Here is a 23,990-nt window from a genome sequence, read left to right as displayed (position 1 = left end):
GGTCTACTTGTGATTTCTCTCTGTCAAGTAAATAAATAAAATATTTTTAAAAAATAAAAAATAAAATAAAATACCATTTCTGGGACGCCTGGGTGGCTCAGTTGGTTGAGCAGCTGCCTTCGGCTCAGGTCATGGTCTCAGCATCCTGGGATCGAGTCCCACATCTGGCTCCTTGCTCGGCGGGGAGCCTGCTTCTCCCTCTGCCTCTGCCTCCCACTCTGTCTGCCTGTGCTCACACTCTCTCTCTCCCTCTAACAAATAAATAAATAAAATCTTTAAAAAAAAATAAAATAAAATACCATTTCTTTTTGAGCAGCTTTATTAAGGTAATATGGACATACAAGTACATGTTCAAGTGTACTATTAGATAATTTTTGACATGTTATTCACCTGAGAAATTATCACCACAATCAAGATGATGAACAAAGCCATCACCCTGAGTTTCCTCATGCCCCCTTGGTAATCCTGCTCCTTCCAATGTCCCCACACACTCCCATCCCCAAGCAACCATGGACCTACTTCCCATAGATTAGTTTGCATTTTCTAAAACTTCTTAAAAATGTAAACATACAGGGGCTCCTGGGTGGCTTGGTGAGTTAAGCACCTGACTCTTGATTTTAGTTCAGGTTGTAATCTCAGGCTCGTGAACTTGAGCACCACATCAGGTTCTGCACTCAGTGCAGAATCTGCTGAGACTCTCTTCCTCCACCTCCCCACCCTGTTTTCTCGCTCTTTCTCAAATTAATAGATAAATCTTTTTAAAAAATGGAATCATTTTAGGACTGGTTTTATTCCCTCAGCATAATTATTTTGAGACTCATAATACTGTTGCATGTATCAATAGTTCATTCCTTTTTTGTTGCCGAGCGGAATTGCATTGCAGGGATGTATCCCAATTTGCATAACCATTCATTTGTAGATGGATACTTGGGTTGTTTCCATTTCTCAGCTATTACAAATAAAGCCGCTCTGAACATTTGTGCAAAAGACTTTGTATCTACATGGGCTTTGCTTTCATTTCTCTTTGGTAAATACATTAAAAGTAGGATGGATGAGTCATGGGGTAGGTTCTGTTTAACTTTCAAGTAACTACAGAATTGTTTTCTGCAGTAGCTGTAGCCCTTTACAGTCTCTCCAGCAGGAGTATGAGAACTTCAATGCTCTGCATTCTCAGTAACACTGAGTAACACTTGGTATGGTCAGTCTTAAAAGTTTAAGTATTCAAATTTTAAACATTCTTACAGGCGATGTCCCTGTTTTCTAACTACATTTGCATTTAAGGACAGATCGTCTTTGTTATCTTTTTTTTTTTTTTTTTTTTAAAGATTTTATTTATTTATTTAACAGACAGAGATCACAAGTAGACAGAGAAGTAGGCAGAGAGAGAGGAAGGGAAGCAGGCCCCCTGCTGAGCAGAGAGCCTGATGTGGGACTCGATCACAGGACCCCGAGATCATGACCTGAGCCGAAGGCAGCGGCTTAACCCACTGAGCCACCCAGGTGCCCCCGTCTTTGTTATCTTTAACCAAACAACACATTGCAACAGACTGAATGCAAAAGCAAATATGAAAAATCTATCTCTTATTAGACCAGACATCGAAGAGACTTGCCAAATTGTAAAACATCCTTCTCACTTTTTTTTGTCTTTGAAAATAGAGTTTTTTCTATAGAAATATAATATAAACGGGTTTACTATTCTTTTTGTAAATTAAGATAAAATTCCTCTCTCGGGTAGATGCCTTTTCCATGTGGCAGGGCTGTAAACTGTTCACAGCTGTCTGAAAGGTCAGTGGACCAGGAGCAGCTTAGAGTTTGAACTTTAATTTTACAAAGAACAACAAGTGCCTGGGTAGCTCTGTCCATTAAGTGTCTGCCTTTGGCTCAGGTCATGATCTCGGGGTCCTGGGATCGAGCCCTGTGTTGGGTTCCCTGCACAGTGGGGATTCTGCCTCTCCCTCTCCTTCTAACCATTCCCCCACTCCTGCTCTCTCTCTCTCTCTCTCAAATAAATAAAATCTTAAAAAGAAAAACAAACACAAAAACAGAACAACATGTTTGAAGGTTTCAACAGGCAAGTTATAACTGACACCTTACTTCTTGTTCCTTTAGAACACTGATCATCTCCCCCAGCCCTGCAGGAGGGGGATCCTGACTGTGGTAAAGAAGAAGTGGGAGAACCCAGTCCTGGGGACAGAGTTTCCCACAGACTCCCTCTGAACAGGAATGCTGAGGTCTGACTCAGAGGCAGCCATCCTCCCGGTGAAGAGGTGTCTTCTGCCTCTGAAGCCCAAGCTGACCACGAGGAATGAGTTCACTGCAGACCCAGGCTCGGACCATATCCTGAAGCCCATGTTCAGTGTCCACATCCCCGCCTTGAAGGCAGTGAGCGTCTTAAAGACCACTCGAGGGGCGCGTGGGTGGCTCAGTGGGTTAAAGCCTCTGCCTTCAGCTCGGGTCATAATTCCAGGGTCCTGGGATCGAGCCTTGCATCGGGCTCTCTGCTCAGCAGGGAGCCTGCTTCCCCTCCTTCTCTCTCTGCCTGCTTCTCTGCCTACTTGTGATCTCTGTCTGTCAAAAAAAAAAAAAAACCACTTGAAAGAAAGTAAAAAAAAAAAAAAAAAAAAAAAGGAAATTTGTCTAGGAGACTTCAAGCACCATGTAGAAAAACCTGAAATCAGTGAAAACGGGGAAGCTGCAAACAAAACGGGGAGATACCATGATCTGCTGAACAGGCTTCAGATGATGGTTGAGGAGGGCGAGCCAATGCCAGTGAAGCAGATTCTTCAGGCCAGGGCCAAAGGGCAGGTGGAGGGAGGATCTCCAGAAACAGCCACTCTCTGGATGATGTGGAGACAGGCCCCGGTCAAGGCAGAGGAAACCGAGAGCCAGTGAAATCTGGATTCATGACCCTTGTCAGAAACCTCCATCAAGGATCAAATGGCCAAGTGCCAGGCAGCTGTGTCCAAACAGAGCAGTTCCACCAACTCTACAAATGACTTGCAAGCTGCTGGTGGTGAAATAAAAAACTCATTAATTAGAGCAAAAGCAGAACGTGCCCCCAGATCCTGAGGTCTGCCTTGCCCATCAGGTTGGAGACAAGGTGTCTGCCACTGAGAAGAGCCTGGCAGTCTGTTCCACTGCTGTTGAGGATGACTCTGTAATTCCCCCCCCCGGTCAAGAGCGAGGTCCAGCAGCCTGTCCATCCCAAGCCACGAAGTCCTGATGCCAGAGCCTCCAGCCTCTCTGGGAGTTCTCCTCCCGAAGCAGTGAAGAAGTTTCAGGGACCTGCAGGAGAGACTCGTGCACCAGGTCAAAAGACAGTCTACCCCATGGAGCGTGTCTGGGCCAACTGGTGGGGAGGTCACGTCAGCGGCTTCTGTTGCTCCTACTGCAACAGCGGACTTAGTCTAGAAACATACATGTCTTTACATGAGGGATTCTACCGCGAGCCTCACTTCGACCAACTCTTTAAGGCTAAAGGCAGCTATGATGAAGGCTTGGGGCACAGACCGCACGAGGATCTGTGGGCAAGCAAAACTGAAAGGAAGGGACTTTGGAGAGACCAGCCCAGCTTCCAAATGCGGGGGAGACCCCTCAGAGCCCAGGGCTGGAAGATGCCCGCATTGTGAAGGTGGGTGTGCTGACAGCAAGTGTGGAAGCCAAGGCCTCATCGCAGCCAGAGAAAGAAGACAAGCCTGCTGAAACCAAGAAGCTGGGGACCACCTGATCGCCGTCCCCCTCCCCCCACCTCCAGAACCTGGTAGTTCAGGAAGGACCTTGGAGGAAGAGATCAAAGTCTCCAAGCCTAGATGGTCTCCTGAGGATGAAATCAGCAAGCCTAACCCTCCCGAGGACCTCGATCTGGATCTGAAGAAGCTAAGACGGTCTTCTCTGCTGAGAGAAAGAAGTCACCTGTTCACCGTAGCAGCTCCATTTCAACAACTTCAGTCAAGAGCCCCCAGATCCCGGCCCCACGCATAAGGAAAGGCTGGAGCATGTCAGAGCTGAGCGAGGGATCTACAGGAGGAAGGACTGCAGAAAGGAGACAAGCGGGAAATGCCAATACCTCCGAAAAGAATGGTAGCGTGGGAAAAACAACCTGGCAAACCCAGGAATCTGGAAGAGGGGAGACAGGGGGAGAAGGAAGGGAGATGGTGGTTTTGAGATGGGGAGTGAGACTCTTACAGAGAATGGTGCAGACTTGGATGGAGAGGATTGAGACCTCAAGCAGCAGTCTCCACAAGAACCCAAGCCTACAGACTGGTCCAGCTTTGCAGACAATACCTCCCCTAGAGAAGTCACTACCCAGAATCAGAAATCCCACGACCTAGGATTCTGGCAGGAAGAAGCAGTCCAAGAGCTGTCTGTGGAGGAACAGATAAAGAGAACCCAGTGCTATGACGAGGACGAGGACGGGGACGGGGAATGACAGACTGCAAATGGATGCAGCATTCGGTTTGTGTCCGTGTTAGGGAGCCCCTGCCTGTTCTCACAGTGACGCTCGCACCCAGATAAGAGCATAACCTGTAATGTACATGGGAGTAATTTTGGAAGAGTTCTTCCTTCAAAAAAAAAAAAATGCCATACCGCAATTTAACTGAACCAATCCTAAGTGCTAGAGATAATACGACTTCAGTCCTCTATTTTAGCAATGCTGATATGCATGAGGGGCTTTCAGGTCTTCTCCTGAGGGGGAACATGCCAGCTGATACAGTCAACACCCCACTGTACTCCCAAAAGGCAATACAGAAATACATGATTAGTAGCACACTGTTACACTAAAAATTCAATTATGGAATTAGGAAACATAGAGAAGGGGTATTGGGACCTAAACATTATAACTGAATATATTGTATTTTTTTTTATTTTTTTTTAAGATTTTATTTATTTATTTGTCAGGGATAGAGAGAGAGAGAGCGAGCGAGCATAGGCAGACAGAGAGGCAAGCAGAGGCAGAGGGAGAAGCAGGCTCCCCGCCAAGCAAGGAGCCCGATGTGGGACTCGATCCCAGGATACTGGGATCATGACCCGAGCCGAAGGCAGCTGCTCAACCAACTGAGCCACCCAGGCATCTCTGTATTTTATTTTTTAAAGATTTTATTTATTTATCTGACAGAGAGACACACACAGCAAGAGAGGGAACACAAGCAGGGGGAGTGGGAGAGGGAGAAGCAGACTCCCCATTGAGCAGGGAGCCTGATGTGCAGCTCGATCCCCGGGATCATGACCTGAGCCGAAGGCAGATGCTTAACCAACTGAGCCACCCAGATGCCCCTCACGTACAAGTTTTTGTGCAGACATGTTTTTATTTCTCTTGGGTGTGTAGCTAGGAGTGGAATTTCTGGGTCCTATGGTAACTCACTGTTTAACGGTTTGAGGAACTGCCAAGTTACTTTCCACAGCAGCTACACCTTTTTACATCCCACTCCTCAGTAGTATGTGAGGGCTCCAGTTTTCTCGCCTCTGTGCCAGCGCTTATAATTATTATTTTTTAATTCATTTTTAAAACTATAGACATCTGAGTGGGTGGAAAGCAGTACCCCATTGTGGTTTTATTTTGTATTTCCTGATGGCTGATGATGTTGAACCTTGTTTCATGTGCGTATTGGCCATTTATCCTTCTTATTTGGACCAATGTCTGTTTAAATCTTTTGCCATTTTTTAAAAGATTTTATTTTTAAGGGGCATCTGGGTGGCTCGGTCAGTTAACCACCTGTCTTCGGCTCAAATCATGATCTCAGGGTCCTGGGATCGTGCCCCATGTCAAGCTCCCTGCTTAGTGGGGAGTCTGCTTCTCCCTCTTCCTCTCCCCCTGCTCATGCTCTGTTTCTCTTTCTCTCTCTCTCAAATAAATAAAATAAGATCTTAAAAAAAAAAAAAAAGATTTCATTTCTAAGTAATTTCTATACCCAACGTGGAACTCAAACTCACAACTGTAAGATCAAGAGTCACATGTTCCACCAACTGAGCCAGGGCAGGGGCCCCAATCTTTTTTTTTTTTTTTTTTTATGTTTTGAGAATTTATTACAATCATTGAAAGGAGATGGTTCTAAAAAACATACAAGGAATTATAGTCTCCTTAAACTTAGAATATTTGTTACATATATTTCAACATTTAAATAGAAGCCCATTTTCAAAAGCAATTTTCTACTACTTTCTCATAAAAATATAAAAAGGGACAACATTCATATTTTTAAAAACCCATATTTAGCCCAAATCAGGATTTTTCTACAAATGATACCTCTTTCCAAAAAGCTTAAAAGACATCACAGAATGATGTCATGCAAAACTAAGTAATTTCACCACAGCAGAGTATTTTACTTTTAAGAAACACTGTGCGGTATTTCTTTTTAATCTTACATGCTACATTTCAACTGTGTATATGGTATGTAAACACACCAGATTAATCCAAGTCATTCATATTTATGTAGTAGAGTGTCAGATATGACCAGGTGCCATGTAAACAAACCATCAATACCACGATTGCAAAAATGATAAAAGGCAATCCTTATGAAAGCTTAGAAAAGCTTAATAAAAGGCAACCAACATCACCCTAATTTTCTGTTAAAATTACCTCTCTTCCTAACTTTCCTTATAGCATAATAACACACAAAGATATTTATATCACTTTTACCTTAAGTTAGGCTTTCAAATGACTCTTTTCTGATACACAGCATTTATCAAAAGGCACCAAGATTAGACTCCAAGTAGTTTTGGAATTTTGGTTCCTTTTTAGGTTCCTCCGGATCGATTTTCTCAGAAAAGAGTAACTTTACAGGACACCTGGGTGCCTTTTTCAGTTAAGCATCCAACTCTTGATCTCAGCACAGATCTTGACTCAGGCCTGTGAGTTCAAGTCCTGCACTGGGCTCCACGCTGGGTGTGGAGCCTACTTGGGGGAAAAAAAAAAAAGAGTAACTCTAAGAACCAGAAGGAAATGAATAATATAACACAATAACTTGACATTTGTACCATCCAAAAGGTATAAATATATTAATAGGTTCCTTGAGCTTTTCATTTAAGACAAGAACTCAGAATAAGTTTCCGAACATAAACATAGAAAGAGGGCACAGTTATTAAGAGGAACACTCCTAATTTTATAGTAACAATGTATTAAATCTTATATAATAACACACAGCCAAAAGCTTTAGAAATTCACTGCCAGATATTCTGATGCATTATCCTGAAAACACATCTGATACATAGCACTGACATATAACAAAGTATGGCATTTATTTCACAGGGAGAAAAGATAAGTTTCATCCCAAAAACAGACGTACTGGATTCAGCTTTGATTATGTTTTACAGATATATATTAAAGATAAAAAAGAAAAACAAGATTTACCCTGAAAATAAAAAAGTCTTATATATATGTATAATCCATTATTAATACTCTTTATGCTCTTATGATGTAAAACACTTAGAAACTTTTAAACTCCAGAAATGTTGATTGGTTAATCTATTTGGCCTTAACATATTCTAAATTCCCTTTCGAGAATCACATTAATGTTTGCAGACCAGCAGTCCAATAGGGATGGAGCAATTCTATTTCTTTTTCTTCTTCTTTGGTGGTTCATCCTCAGAGCTGCTCTCTGTGCTGGTGCTGCTGCTACTGGAAGAGCTGGAATGTGAGTCTGAATCGGAGGATGAGGAAGAGCTTGTGGAGGAGGATGAAGATGATGAACTGGAGGAGCTTTCATCCGTGTCACTGTCCTCCGAGGAGGATGAGGTAGACGTTTCTTCACTCTCCGATGAAGAATCACTGGCTGAACTGTCACTGCTGTTGCTACTGGAACTGGTTACACTCTTAGACCTTTGTTGTAATAATAATAATCTGTTTTCTTTTTCTTTTAAAGCTTTCTTTAGTTCTGCTGTTCTTGATGGCCTATGTAGGTATTTTCTTTTTCCTGTACATTCATAAGTCCAATGTCCAAATTCCAAGCATTTCTGACATCTTACATGTTGTTTATTTGCCTCAGCTTGTCTCCGAGCTATGAGCCGATGCATGGGAGTCGCCATCTTAGCGCGGCTGAAGACTGCCGCGCTGGGTTTTGGGAAACCAGGGGCCCCAATCTTTTACCCATTTTTAAATTGGGTTATTTCCCTTTCCTTGTTGAGTTTTAAGAGTTCTTTATATGTTCTAGGTACTAGGCCCTTACCAGATATAGGATTTATAAATATTTTTTCCCTTTCTATGAGTTGTCTTTTCACTTACTTGGTAGTGAAGTTTTAAAATTTGGGGGCACCTGGGTACCTCAGCTGGTTGAGCGCCTGACTCTTGATTTTGACTCATGATCATCATGAGGTCATGATCTCAGGGTCCTGGGATGGAGCCCTATGTCAGGCTATGCACCCAGTGGGGAATCTGTTTGAGGCTTCTCTCTCTTCCCCTCTGGCTGCTCCTCCCACCACGCATATGCTCTCTCTCTGAAACAGATAAATAAATCTTTTTAAAAAGTTTTAAAATTTGGATGAAGTCCATTTCATTAGCTTTTTCTTTTGTTCTTGTGCTTTCAGCTTCATATCTAAGAAACTGTTCCTTAATCCAAGGTAATGAAGTTCTACACCTATGCTTTCTTCTAAGAATATTATAGCTTTAACTCTTACATTTATATCCTTAATACATTTTGAATTAATTTCTGTACATGGTGTCATGCAGGGTTCCAAATTCATGCTTCTGCATATGAATATTATATAAAAAAATTATTCTAGGGGTGCTTGGGTGGCTCAGTCAGTTAGGTATCTGAGTTTTGATCTCAGTTCAGATCTTGATCTCAGGGTCATGAGTTCAAGCCCTAAATGGGCTCCATGCTGGATGTGGAGCCTACTTAAAAAAAAAAAAATTTACTCTAGGGGCACCTGGGTGGCTCAACGGGTTAAGCCTCTGCCTTCAGCTCAGGTCATGATCTCAGGGTCCTGGGATCAAGCCCCACATCAGGCTCTCTGCTCAGTAGAGAGCCTGCTCCCCCCCACCCCCTGCCTGCCTCTCTACCTACTTGTGATCTCTCTCTGTCAAATAAATAAATAAAATCTTTTTAAAAAATTACTCTAACACTTGTTAAAGATGATAAAAACTTTTCAACAGACAATTGCAGTGGGATTTTATAATAGGAAGAGAGATTAGGTTCAACTACAAATATAATAAGGAAAAGTGGGGATTGATAGCCAAGGAGCAGGGTTAGAGGGGATGTCAGTGGGTGGAAAAATAACTAAAGGAAACATCAGGGTAAGGGGTACTCTGGCTAAAGTGACTTGACAGGATTCTTGGTGAAGTCAGGTCAGCAGGATCAGACACAACCTGGGGGGTGGTGAGGAAGGGGAATTTGAATATATATTGAGTGTGGGGGTTCTTTTTAAACTGATTGAAAAGATTCTTGCTAATCTGGGTGATGCAGGCCCAAGAGTAAACATAGAAAGTCAAAGCCTAGAGGGATTAGAGGAGCCTGACCGGAGTTAGGTCAAGGTGGGGGTCTTTGCCAATATTCAGTTGTCTCAACACCATCTGTTGGAAGATTCTTCTTTCCTTATTAAATGAGCTTGGGGGGCACCTGGGTGGCTCAGTGGGTTAAGCCTCTGCTTTCGGCTCAGGTTATGATCTCAGGGTTCTGGGATCGAGCCCCGCATCGGGCTCTCTGCTCAGCAGGGAGCCTGCTTCCTCCTCTCTCTCTCTGCCTGACTCTCTGCCTACTTGTGATCTCTGTCAAATAAATAAATAAAATCTAAAAAATAAATAAATAAATAAATAAATGAGCTTGGAACCTTGCTAAAATGAGCAGTTGTTCATAGATGTTTGGTATGGATTTACTTCTGGACTCTCAATTCTGTTTCATTGATCTATATATCTATCCTTATGCAGATAACACACTGTTCATGTGCCATTTTACATTAGCCTTGTAGTAGGTTTTGAAATCTGAAATGGGAGTCCTCCAACTTTTCTTGTTTAAGACTGTTTGGCCATTTGGGGTCTCCAGCATTTCTTTATGAACTTTAAGAACACTGTTCATTTTGCAAAATAATCAGTTGGAATTTTGATAGGAATTACACGGAATCTGTAGATTCACTTAGGGATTATTACCAAAAGTTATTATTACAAATACTTTAATTATTTTATTTAAATTTTTTTTTCATTTTATCTATAAAGGAAACTCATTGGTCCTATCATTTCTTCTCAAGTAAAGTTTCATAAAGGATCAGTATAATGATCCAACTATATTATAGGGCAGAAATAAAGGAAATATGCATTTCACTAAGTACATGTCCAGACATGACCATATAGGAAGGCTGAATGAAATAATCAGATACTGGAAACAATGGAGAATCACAGTGAATGTGACAGCTATAAATGCTGAGTAATATGGGAGTTGTGTGGTAAGTTCAATATCCTTCAATAGTATTGACACTGGCAATACATTTTTCAGAAATGGTGAAATCTTCCGGTACCTGGCTCTCTCAGTCTTTAGGTATCTGCCTTCGGCTCAGGTCATGATCTCAGGGTCTTAGGATCCAGCCCAGGATCAGGAACTCTTCTCAGCAGGGAGTCTGCTTCCCCCCACCCTTTGCCTGCCTCTCTGCTTGCTTGTGATTCTCTCTCAAATAAATAAGTAAAATCTTTTTTTAAAAAGTAGCTTGTGGGCGCCTGGGTGGCTCAGTGGTTTACAGCTTCTGCCTTTGGCTCGGGTTATGATCCCAGGGGCCTGGGATTGAGCCCCACATCGGGCTCTCTGCTCAGCAGGGAGCCTGCTTCCTCCTCTCTCTGCCTGCCTCTCTGCCTACTTATGATCTCTCTCTGTCAAATAAATAAATAAGATCTTTAAAAAATATATAATAAAAAAATAAAAAGTAGCTTGTGTTTCAAATCTTGGTTACTATGTTCATTTTTCCAGGCCCTTTATACATATGTCACAACAAAGTATCCATTTTCTCAACATCTAAATTACATTTAGAAAAGCAGGTCAAGGGCGCCTGGGTGTCTCAGTGGGTTAAAGCCTCTGCCTTGGGCTCAGGTCATGATCTCAGGGTCCTGGGATCGAGTCCTGAATTGGCCTCCCTGCTCAGCGGGAAGTCTGCTTCCTCCTCTCTCTCTGCCTGCCTCTCTGCCTATCTGTGATCTCTGTCTGTCAAATAAATAAATAAAATCTTTTTAAAAATCTTAAAAAAAAAAAAAAAAGAAAAGCAGGTCAAATTTCAAGTGAAACTAACATTGTGTTGGTCAAGGAATTTTGGCTAGAATGATTTGGCTCATTCTCTCAGAGGTCTCTAGCAGATCATCATCTCTAAAGACAGAATTTTCCATTGGAGTTAGCAGAATCTCGAGAAATATTCAACAGAGCATTAATTTTTGAATGGCTAAGCCATGAAAAATCTGTCACATAGATCTTTTTTTTTTTTAATTAAGTACAGAGTCTTTAAAAAAAAAAATTTAAAGATTTTATTTATTTGACAGACAGAGACCACAAGTAGACAGAGAGGCAGGCAGAGAGAGAGGAGGAAGCAGGCTCCCCACAGAGCGGAGAGCCCGATGTGGGGCTCAATCCCAGGACCCTGGATCATGACCTGAGCTGAAGGCAGAGGCTTTAACCCACTGAGCCACCCAGGTACCCCTATCACATAGATCTTAAATAATTTTTAAATACTGACATTACCCAAACTTCAAACTTCCTGTAATGATTTTTCCTCCTTTTATTCATCTCATTGTTACTATTATTATTGTTTGTATTTTTATGTTACTTGGAAGACTTTTGGGAACAAAATTGGTGTTATATTAATTGAAAGCTGTTTTAAAAAATATAGTTATGCAAAAAATAATAAAAATATAGCTATGCGGGCAAAATAAAAAGAAAATGTAGAAAGAACTGAAGTAGAACAGAAGGTAGAAAATGAAAAATGAAAGTCGCCCCTTTCTCATTTCCAGGTTCACGTACACAGACAACCACTTTTCATAGTTTCTGGTTTTCATTTTTTAGTTCATTATCCTTATAACATGAAATAAAATCCTTCCCTGTTTGTATCCTAACTTTAGGCTGTATTTTCTCCTTCCTGGTATATGTGATTTATTACACGGACTCTTCTCATTTACTCCCAACAGTTCCAGTTTGATCTTCTACTTCTACTGGCTATCTTTCTCTCTTTAGATATTATATGAAGTCATCTACTTCTTAAATTATAAATGTCACACTGTATCTATCAAAATGAGTAAATTAGTGTTATTCTTTTAAGATCCTCCCAATTTTTTCTAGTTATATTATCCTACTTGTCAAGACAAATATTTATACACTGTTTATCCACTAAAATATAAAGCTGAATTTCTTCTTGGCTACAGCAAGCCATGTGTTTTTGCCTTGGAGGCTTTGTATTTGCTCTTCATGGCTCACTCCCTCACTTGATTCAGATCTCGGCCACCTTCCCAAGGTGTCTCCCACTTGGAAGAGAGTAAGTTCATGTTGTGTTCACTGAATGTTCCCAATGCCAGGAACTGTTCCTGGCCAATAGGTGCTCAATAAACATACATTTATTTATTTATTTATTTACAATTTTATTATTTATTTCAGAGAGAGAGAATGCGCAGAGAGAGAAGGTGAGGCTGAGGGGGAAAGAGAGGGAGAGAGAGAGAAGGCTCCCCGCTGAGCAGAAACCTGACGTAGGGCTGGATCCCAGGACCCAGGGATCATGACCCGAGCCAAAGGCAGTCACTTAACCCAAGGAACCCCCTAGATGTCCCCCAATAAACATTTATTGAATGAGTAAATCCTAAAAGACCAAATAAGGTGTCATAAAAGATGTGAATGTGTAAATATCATTACAGAATCAACTAGTATATTGGAACTAATGTAAAAAAGGAAAATGTAACCCTATGCTGTTAACATTCTGGCACTCGAAGAATCTTCCACATATTTCCTCTTTTATTTCTTACACGAATTATGTTGCACTTTAGTTTCTAACTGCTACTTCCACATCATGTTTCATTGTTGGATTATTTATTTATTTATTTATTTTAGCAATGTCTACACCCAGCCTGGGTCTTGAACTCACAACCATGAGATCTAGAGTCACATGCCCTACTGACTGAGCCAGCCAGATGCTCCTTCTGGATTTTTAAAAAATTTTGTTGGAGAATCTCTTTTAAAAATTTCCCATGCAGGGATTCTCTTTATGTTTGAAGGCATCTTCATTTGGCCTTTACATTTGATTGATGCCATAGCTAAGTATAGAATTTTAGGTTCTAACACTTGTCTCCTCCATCTCTGAAGACATTGCTCCCATACCCTGTAGCATTTGGTGATGAGAAATCTGAAGTTGGTCTGATTTGGATACTCTGCAAGTGTCAAGGCTTTTCACAACACCCCCCCCCCCCTGTCTTCGGAAGATTTTTGGTTCTGAAATCTCATCAGAATGTGTGGGCCTTTCCAATTAGTCCTGCTTGACAGTGAGTGGCATTTTTCTTCGGTGAGAGGAGATTTTCTATGATTTATTTCTCCACACGCGTGTCTTTGTTCTTCTTTACAGTGACGTCGCCTCCATCTGCGGTCTGATTTCTGTTCTGAGAGGCTTCCTCTACTCTGTCCTCCCGATTACGGGTCCTTGCGCCAGCCCACTTTATCATCCATGACGGTTTTCAGGCAATCACTCCCTTTCCTTGCAGACTGTTGGACGGAAGCACCAACGTCTGAGGATACTAGTTAGGACCATTTGAAATCTCTTCTTTCTAGAGTTATTTATGTCTCCTCTGGAGTCCGTGATTCAGTTGGTTCATCTTGGTCCTTCCTGTCCATGCTGCTGCCATGTTTCTTCCTATCTCGCTTGCTCAGACGTTCATTCAGATGTCGGTGCAAACGCCTCCAAGGGTTGGCCTCGGCTGTGGTAGGCAGGTTTCAGCAGTGATGTTCTCTGGCTCCTGTTGGCCTCTCCCTATGGGGAGAGTGAGCTGCTTCTGAGGAAGTGGTAGAGTCTGCCTTCCAGCGTGCCTCACAGACAAGATGTGTGGGTGAAGAGCCAGGCAGACTGGGGAACCCCACAATTGCCAAATTGAAAAGGGTTGTACTTCAGATGGAACAGGTCAAGTATGTTTCCTCCTACGTGCTGCCTTTCCCTCCTCCCCACTGCACATCACGGTGGAGTCTGAAGTCCACTCAGACACTGTTCTCCTTCGCCCTCCTCAGGCCACCTGCCCACTTTCTTTAGAGAGCTGTTCATGGGCTTCAACGGCAACAGCACTTGGAACAGAGCCTAGTCCTTTACAAAGTGCCCAACAAATATTTGTTGAACAAATAAATGGTGGAAAAGAGAGGGGAAGTAACCAACTGTCCTTGTAATTCCAAGCATGCTTCTTTCATGACTTACTCTAAATATGGCTTCCCAGCCCAGCCCTGCTCTTTCTTTTCTCGGCTTCAAGCTTGCTGAGTGCCAGGATTCTCTCATTACATACAGCACGTTGGGCTAAGTCCAGGTTCCTCTTCTTTTTCTCTTCCTGTGTCTTCCAACCTGCTCACTCTCCTATAATTTCAAAGTTAAACGAAAGTCAGATGTGTGTTTTCAGTCTGCCATGTTAAACCAGAAACATATCCGAAAGTATAGGTACTAAAAAAATTGTATTTTAGAATATCTGTTGAACTATCACATGATGGAAAGTGGAAAAAAATGAGCAGAGGTTTTTTTTTTTTAAATTTATTATATGTTGGTATTTTATTTGGAACTTAGGGGAAAAAATAATATAATTTTATTGAGTCCCTGCAGAAAAATTAGTGGGTTATGAGTTAGCGTTTTTGCCTATGTTTTTTTTTTTAATTTTTATTTATTTATTTATTTATTTTTAAAGATTCTATTTATTTATTTGACAGAGAGAGAAATCACAAGCAGGCAGAGAGGCAGGCAGAGAGAGAGGAGGAAGCAGGCTCCCCGCTGAACAGAGAACCCGATGCGGGACTCGATCCCAGGACCCTGGGATCATGACCTGAGCTGAAGGCAGCGGCTTAACCTACTGAGCCACTCAGGCACCCCCTGCCTATGTTTTTAATAGAATTCCATAGCCACCTACTTAATATATATATATTTTTTTACAAGTTTCACTATTTAAGTAATCTCTCTCTACACCCACATGGGGCTCAAACTCACAACCCTGAGATCAAGATTTGCATGCTCCTCTGACTGGGCTACAGATGCCCCTTAATATATTTTTATTGGATAAAATGACTGATTATGAATAATAGATGAAATTTCAGGAAAAACACAGTTCTGTCAATTGAATATAAACCTCATTTAAAGTTTCTTTTTTTTTTTTTTTTAAGATTTTATTCATTGTTTTTGATAGAGAGACAGCAAGAGAGGGAACACAAGTGGGAGTGGGAGAGGGAGAGGGAGAAGCAGGTTTCCCACTGAGCAGGGAGCCCAACTCAGAACTCGATCCTAGGACCATGGGATCATGACCTGAGCCAATGGCAGATGCTTAACGACGGAGCCACCCAGGTGTCCATAAGCCTCATTTGAAATAAATTTAGCTTTTAAAGAAAAAAGCATAGAGTATTACATGGAAAAAATGTTGCAGCATAGTATATACACCTTGATTAAAAATGTGTGTGTATATATATATATGTATGTGTGTATGTCCATCTTTGTGTACAGGCACATATAGATATGGATATATACACACATATGAACATAGAGAAGAAATTTAAAATAACAGTAGACTGTTAATAACAGTCATGTTAGGAGGTTTAGGATTAATACAATGGTGATTGAGAAGCACTAGAATGACATTTATTCCAAGTGGGGGCACTATTTATTTTTATTTTTTATTTTTTAAAAAATATTTTATTTGTTTATTTGACAGAAAGAGAGATCACAAGTAGGCAGAGAGGAGGGAGAAGCAAGCTCCCCACTGAGCAGAGAGCCCGATGAGGGCTTGATACCGGGAACCCGAGCCGAAGGCAGAGGCTGAACCCACTGAGCCCACCCAGGTGCCCCGGGACTATTTATTTTTAAATTAATAAATTAAAGGGGATCCTGGGTGGCTCAGTGGGTTAAAGCCTCTGCCTTCGGCTCAGGTCATGATCCCAGCGTCCTGGGATCAAGCCCCACATCGGGCTCTCTGCTCTGCAGGGAGTCTGCTTCCTCCTTTCTCTCTCTCTGCCTGCCTCTCTGCCTACTTGTGATCTCTGTCTGTTAAATAAATAGATAAAATCTTTTTAAAAAATAAATTAATAAATTAGAGAGAGAGAGAGTGGGAGCAAGTGGGAGAAGCAGAGGGAGGGAGAATTTTTTTTTTTAAAGGCTTAAAACGTATTTTAATAAGTTGATGCTGTATTACTGCTCCATTTCTCAGAAAAACTCCAAAGATATCAGGGACAAATCAAACATGGTACACCAATAAAAAAAAATGCACAGCATAACTACCTAAAATAGGCAAGGCTAAGAGCTACTGTCCAACCTTCAGCATACAGCAACCCTGTTCCCAAGATTGTACTAGGCCTATCAAGAAGAGAATTTTTTTTTTTTTAGATTTTTATTTACTTGAGAGAGAGAGGAGAGGGATAAGCAGACTCCATGTTGAGCGCAGAGCCCAGCTTGGAGCTCAATCCCATGACCTGAGCCGAAATCAAAATTTGTAGGCTCAAAGGCCCGAGCCACCTTGGAGCCCTGAGAGAATCTGAAACAGCCTCCATGCCCAGCACACAGCGAATGCAGGGCTTGATCTCGACCCTGAGATCATGACCTAAGACAACATCAAAAGTCAGAGAGAGAGATCACAGAGAGATGCTCAACTGATTGAGCCACTCGGGTGCCCCCAAGAAAGACTATATATAATTATGTACATGTTTAATGTGAAAAAATACATACTGGGGGACTTCCAGCTTCAGTTCTGATATATAAAGAGTTTGGAAGTTGTCACCCACGTCCTTATAAGGAAAAACCTAAACAAACTGAAAATCAGTGACTTGAAGGAGTTTTCTTGGAGCCTTCAGAGAATTCAGGCGGCAGGGCAAGCAGTCACCACAGAATCTGGAGACAGAAAAACACAGAAAATCACAGATGAGTTCAGTTTACCTGGGACAGAAGCTCCTGGAGCCATAAACTGGTAGATGTGTAAAACAGTAACCGAAGAATTGCCAGGGGCTGGGTGTGGACTAGCTAGGGGCAGGAAACTCCTACTGGCTGTGGCCTTACAGAGGCCCCACATTCTAGTAGATTTTACTTCTAGAAACCCCACTAAGTTCTCATGAAGAGCCAAGAAGAAACACTTGTGTTTTGGCAGGGGGAAGGGAAAAGTAACCATTTTGATATAGGCACAGAGTGTTCTCCATGACAAAGCCCTCTTCAGCAGGGGAAGTAGACCTTAACAGAGCTTTATCTGACTCTGGGAGAAGGAAATTACCCAAATTCAGCCCCCTCTAGCTTTCCTGTCACACCTAAAGGGAAAAATGCTGAGAGACACTTGTGAAAGTCACACTCAGGGACACAGACCCCTTAAAAGACTGAGGTTTAGTATAGGATTTAGAATAAGATTATACCCCTCACCGTGCCAACAGGGCTACAAAATAACAGTGGACTATAGCTGAAAGAGCAGCAAAGGTACAGATTCCATTCAAGAAGGAGTTTCCAGGGAAGATAAAACAAGGACGTGAGAGGGCATGAAAGCCTCCGACACCTACAGCTACAACAAACATGAGAAACAGTCCAACTCCTAGCCAGATTGACACCAAACCACACACTGGACACCTACTTATCTCCTATTACCCAATACATGATGTCAGGCTTTCAACAAAAATTTGTAAGGCATACTAAGTTTCAAGGCAAGAAAAAACCCTCTTCAGCAGGGTAAGTAGACCTTAACAGCTACTATCAGAGTGGATCAAAAAAACAAGACCCAGGGGTGCCTGGGTGGCTCAGTGGGTTAAAGCCTCTGCCTTCGGCTCAGGTAATGATCCCAGAGTCCTGGGATCGAGCCCCACATAGGGCTCTCTGCTCAGCGAGGAGCCTGCCTCCTCTTCTCTCTCCGCCTGCCTCTCTGCCTACTTGTGATCTCTCTTTGTCAAATAAATAAATAAAATCTTAAAAAAAAAAACAAAAACCCCCCACAAGGCCCAATTGTATGTTGTCTAAAAGAAGTCCACTATAAATATAAAGATTTAAGTTAAAAGTAATGTGATACCCTGCAAACACTAATAAAAAGTAACCTGGAGTAGCTGTATTAATGTCAGATTTCAGAAGAAGGAAAATGATCAGAGATAAAGAGGAGCATTATGTAAAGATAAAGAAGTTAATTTAGTTAAATTAATTTAGTAAAGAAGTTCTTTAGTTAAGTAGTTAAGTACTTTAGTTAAGTAGTTAACTACTGTTAAGTAGACTTAACAGCCTTAAACACCTATGCACTTGTCAAAATATGTGAGGCAAAAACTGACAGAAATTCAAGGAGAGACAGATAAACTCACTATTGCTTCAAGAGACTCGAACACTCCTCTTTCGGTAATGAATAGATCCAGAAGGCAGAAAATCAGTAAGGATCTAGTTGACCTGAACAGCACTATCAGTCAACTTGGTCTGCTCAACATCTATAGAACATTTCATCTAACAACAGCAGAATACACATTCTTCTCAAGCTCATGTGAATACTCACCAAGATAAACCGTATTCTGGGCCATAAACCATACATGAAGGAATTTTTAAAAAGATATATATACAAAGCAACATTCATGAGCACATGAAATTATTTATTTATTTTTGAAAGATTTTATTTATTTGAGAAAGAGAACACAAGAGAGTGAGCAAGCGGGCAAGCATGAGCAGGGGTGAGAGAGAGGGAGAAGCAGACCCCCTGCTGAGCAAGAAGCCTGATGCAGGGGCTCAGCCCGAGGAACTCCGGATCATGACCTGAGCCAAAGGCAGATGCTTAACGAACTGAGCCACCCAGGTGCCCCAGAGCACACAAATTTAAACAAGAAGCCAATTATAGAAAACTTGTAAACCCTAAATATCTGGAAATTAACAAGACTCTATAAATGACATACTAGTCAAAAAAGAGCCTGCAAGAAAAACTTAGAACATCTTTTGAACTAAATGAAAATACAACTTAACAAAATTTGGGAATGCAGTAAAATCAGTGCTTAGCAGGGCATTTACAACATTAAATGCATGTTCTAGAAAAGAAGACCTAAAGTCAATGACCTAAGCTTCCCTCTTAGGCAACTCAAGAACAGCAATTTATGCCTAAAACAAGCAAAGAAAAAAAAAAAATAGAGCAGCAATCAGTGAAATTGGAAACGAGAAAACAATTGAGAAAAAGCAATGAAATCAAAAGCTGTTTCTTTGAAAAGATAAAATACATTGTGAATTCTTAAACATTAGCTTTAGTGATTTTGACTACAAATACGAATCAGAAACTCATTTGGAAGGTAAGATGAGGGGCGCCTGGGTGGCTCTCCCTCTGTTCTTCCTCCCCTCCTGCTCACTCACACTCTAAGTAAATAAATAAATAAATAAAGTATCTTTAAAAAATGTACCATGAGGGGCACCTGGATGGCTCAGTGGGTTAAAGCTTCTGTCTTCAGCTCAAATCATGATCCCAGCGTCCTGGGTTTGAGTCCCGCATCAGGCTCTCTGCTCAGCAGGGAGCCTGCTTCCTCCTCTCTCTCTACCTTCCTCTGCCTACTTGTGATCTCTGTCAAATAAATAAAATCTTAAAAAAAAAAAAAGTAACATGAGCTATAAGAGAAAATCATGTGGATTTTTTAACATTTAGTCTTGCCCTTAATATTTTAGTGGACAGTAAATGGATAGTCTCGGTTTTATTATTTTTTCATTTTTTTTTTTAAAGGAAGCTCTGCATCCAATGTGGGGCTTGAACTCATGACCCCGACATGCTCCACTGACTGAACCAGCCAGGTGCCATCTCTGGTGGGTCAGTGTAGTCATGCCTTTTTATTTAATTTTTAAATTTGAGTAGAGTTGACAATGTAACGTTAGTTTCAGGTCCACAAGTGTGATTTTGACTTCTCTGTATGCTATGCTGTGCTCACAGGTGTTAGCTACCTCTGTCACCATACAGGACTATTATAATATCAGTTATGTCTTTGCAATTATCTGTCTTCGCTGAACCTAAAATTAGGACATTACACATCTAAGAACAAATATACCCTTAATGTCTTAAGTGTTACAAAGTTCTTCAAAGTTCTGTGAAAAACAACTATCTCCGTTATCTTGACTATCCACTTAACAAAGCTTCCATTTTCTGATGTACTTTCCACAGTTACGTATTTATTCTGCTGTATGTCCCTTTCCCACCACACTTGTGGACTCTTTCTCCTTTGCCATCAGTTAGTAGATGCACAGGAAGGGAGAAGTGGACAAACTGAACTCAGGAGCTCCCTCAAGGCAAGGTCTACTTAAAGATGGAACTAGACGGTATTATGTTGAGTGAAATAAGTCAATGAGAGAAAGACAATTATCGTTAAGATCTCTCTGTTATGAGGAATTTGAGATTCAGGGCGGTGGGGCATAGGGGTTAGGGAGGGAAAAAATGAAACAAGACGGGATCTGAAGGGAGACAAACCATAAGAGACTCTTAATCTAAGGAAACAAACTGAGGGTTGCTGGGGTGGAGGTGCGGGGGGTGGTTGGGTGATGGACACTGGGGAGGGTATGAGCTATGGTGAGTGCTGTGACACGTGAAAGTTTGATGATTCACAGACCTGCCTTATTTGCCCCTGGGGCAAATAAGACATTATATGTTACTTTAAAAAAAAGATGTTAACACAGTTCATTCCATATATCAGGAATGCAATAAACATTTGTGGAATGAATGCCACATGTTTTCCTACAAAAAAGCCAGAGATGCCAATAAGCTGTGCTGTATTTAAAGTAAACTTTAGGGGCATCTGGGTGGCTCAGTGGGTTAATCCTCTGCCTTCAGCTCAGGTCATGATCTCATGATCTCAGGGTCCTGCGATGGAGCCCTGTATTGGGCTCTCTGCTCAGCAGGGAGCCTGCCTTCCCCCCTCTCTCTGCCTGCCTCTCTGCCCACTTGTGATCTGTCAAATAAATAAAAACTTAAAATTAGAAAAAAAAACAAAACCCAACTTTAGGGATCTGCTTCTCCCCTGACCCTACCCCTACCCCGGCCCAGTCATGTTTTCCCCCTGGGTGGGGGTGGAATCTAAAAATAAGTAAACTGTATCTTGTGGGATTTGGTCAGAATAAGGGAAGAGGATTAAAAGTACAAACTTCCAGGTATTAAATAAGACAGACCTGGGGTAAAATGTACAGCATAGGAAACATAGTTAATAATATGTAACTACTTTGTATTGTGACAGATGGGAGCTAGGTGTATCAAGGTGATCACTTTGTCATGTATATAAATGTTGAATCACTGTATTTTACACTTGAAACTAATACTGTATGTCAACTGCACTTCAATTAAAAAAATAGACTATATCTAATTTTAAAAGATTTTCACTGTTTAAAAATACTCACATTCTGACTTCCTCCTAATTAATGCACAGAGACCCTGCCCTAAGAGGCCAAGATGGCCCAGCAACAAAGCTGTTAATAAAAAGAAAAACAAGTAAGACAAAAATCTCAGCCCCACCACAGTTGTCTTACCACACCCACACAACCTGAATTTCTGGTTGATGCTAACCAGTCACATAATCCTCATTGTCATGCCCTGAATCCTTAATTTATATTCCATAGATTTGGAATTTATAATCTAGATAGAGGTTGCACTGAGGTTTAGCTTTTGCAATATTTAAAGAGAGAAAATTCCAGAGTGTGATTGGAATGGCTTAAGGAAAACTTCAAGCATTCTAAAATATTTCAAAATCTATTAATGATATTTATGTCCTCCCATAGCAAAAATACTTACCCCAATCTCCATAAAACTTAATCTATTAAGCTTTTCAAAATCATATTTAATTAACTTTATTCCCATATTCCCAATTTTACATATTAAACTGTAACACTTAAGACAAATTTGCCATCATACTGATGACATGCAATAAAGGAAGGATCTTTCTAGAACTTTGCTATCCAATATTGTAGTAATTGGTCCCATGTGGCTATTGAGCACAGGAGATGTGGCTGGTCCTAGTTGAGATCTGTTGTAAGTATGAAATACACATTGGATATTAAAAACTCAGTACAGAAAGGAGAATGCATTTAGCTTTAATTATCTTTTTTTTTTTTTAGATTTTTAAGTAATCTCTATACCCAAATGTGGGGCTAGAACTCACAACCCCAAGATCAAGAGTCACATGTTCCACTGACTGAGCCAGCAAAGTGCCCTTGTTTTTAGGTTTGTTTTTTTTTTTAGTTTTTTAAAAAGATTTTGTTTATTCATTTGACAGAGAGAGAGATCACAAGTAGGCAGAGAGGCAGGCAAGAGAGAGAGGGGGAAGCGGGCTCCCTGCCGAGCAGAGAACCCGATGCAGGACTTGATCCCAAGACCCTGAGAACATGACCCGAGCCAAAAGGCAGAGGCTTAAACCACTGAGCCACCCAGGCGCCGCTGTTTTTAGATTTTAATATTAATTACATGTTGAAGTGATATTTGGGATATATTGGTTTAAGTAAAATACACAAAGTTAATCTCACTTGTCTCTTTTTAAAGTATTATTATTTTTAAGTAATCTTCATACCCAATATAGGGCATGAACCCAAGACCCCGAGACTGAGAGTCACAGGCTCCACCACCTACCACCTAAGCCAGCCAGGTGCCCCTTTTTACATTTTTAATGGAAGTATAGATGACACACAATGTTACATTAGTTTCCGGCATACAACATAGTATTCTGACAAGTCTATACCTTATGCTGCACTCATTAGTGTAGCTCCCATCTGTTACCATACAATGCTCTTACAGTATCATTGACTACACTCCCTAGACTGTGCCTTTTATTCCCATGACTTACTCCTTCCATAAAACCAGAAGCCTATTATCTCCCACACCCCTCCTCCCATTGTCTATTCACTACCCTCCCCCTGGCAACTATCAGTTTATTCTCTGAATGTATGGGTCTGTTTCTGCTTTTAGTTTTTGTTTTTGTTTTTTTTAGATACCACACATAAGTGAAATCATACAGTATTTGTCTTTCTCCATCTGATTTATTTCCCTTAGCATTATACCCTCTGAATACCCATGTTGTTGTAAATGGTAAGATCTCATCTTTTTTATAGCATTGTATCTTTATCCCTTCATCTATCAATGGATCTTTTTACTGTCTTAATACAACTACTACAAAATTTTGAATTACATATGAACGGATATTATATTTCTCTTGGACGGCATTGTTCTAAAGCAACACTCGAAGCTCCTGATGCAATAGGAGGTATACATTAGGAGATAAGGGTCTTGAATAACGTCTCCCATTACAGGTCCCTTTGCATCTCTTTTACATACTGGTCACTTTCCCAGAGTCTTCAGCACAGGTGGAGAAGCTGCCACACAAAGCGATCCCTGTACTCATGCTAGACCTCCAAACCATATGGACTCTAGCCATCCTTGCTTTTCATAGTTGCTGCTTTCATTAGAAGCCACAGTGTGTGTCACCCAAGGAACATTTTTTTGGAAAAAGATATTATTTGAGTGAGAGTGCTAGAGAGATCACAGAGGGAAAGGGCGCAGACTCATCTGCTGAGCAGGGAGCCCGATGCAGGGCTTGATCCCAGGACCCTGGGATCATGACCTGAGCTGAAGGCAGAAGCTTAACCGACTGAGCCACCCAGGCGCCCCAACAAGGAACATTTTTATTTACAGTAGTTACATCTTTTGAGGGGATGATTTTCCCAAGACGGGGTTGACTAAATCTTTGGATGAGGTATCCAGATCAAAGCAAGGGCAAAGAGAATGAAAACAGGACCACAGGTGGTCCCGGAGAAGACCAGAAAATAGAAGCAAGTTTAAGGAATACTCTTAAGATTATCTATTTCAAGAGGGACTCCTAAAACATTAATATGAGCCCTGGATGTAATTGCAATATCATCCTACTTGCCCATGATGAACATGT

The 23,990-nt window shown here is 41.2% G+C and overlaps 1 protein-coding gene and 1 pseudogene across 1 annotated transcript; one reads left to right on the top strand and one right to left on the bottom strand.

The window, feature by feature from the left end:
* Positions 1-2,223: 2,223 nt before the first annotated feature.
* Positions 2,224-4,331, top strand: LOC131830170 (LIM domain and actin-binding protein 1-like; annotated as a pseudogene).
* A 2,706-nt stretch (positions 4,332-7,037) lies between these two features.
* On the bottom strand, positions 7,038-8,119 carry LOC131829266 (zinc finger CCHC domain-containing protein 10-like). The gene has a single exon (XM_059170857.1). The coding sequence runs from the start codon at positions 8,017-8,019 to the stop codon at positions 7,546-7,548; it is 474 nt and encodes a 157-aa protein (XP_059026840.1). The 5' UTR covers positions 8,020-8,119; the 3' UTR covers positions 7,038-7,545.
* Between the last annotated feature and the right edge of the window lie 15,871 nt (positions 8,120-23,990).

This window comes from Mustela lutreola, chromosome 4, assembly GCF_030435805.1.
Source record: "Mustela lutreola isolate mMusLut2 chromosome 4, mMusLut2.pri, whole genome shotgun sequence".
NCBI lineage: Eukaryota > Metazoa > Chordata > Mammalia > Carnivora > Mustelidae > Mustela > Mustela lutreola.
Note: the sequence above shows the minus strand (reverse complement) of the source record. Positions and strands in the feature narration are given on the sequence as shown.

Bases quoted from the DNA above. Each gene is read 5' to 3' on its own strand.
- LOC131829266 (XM_059170857.1), bottom strand. From the start codon at position 8,019: ATGGCGACTCCCATGCATCGGCTCATAGCTCGGAGACAAGCTGAGGCA.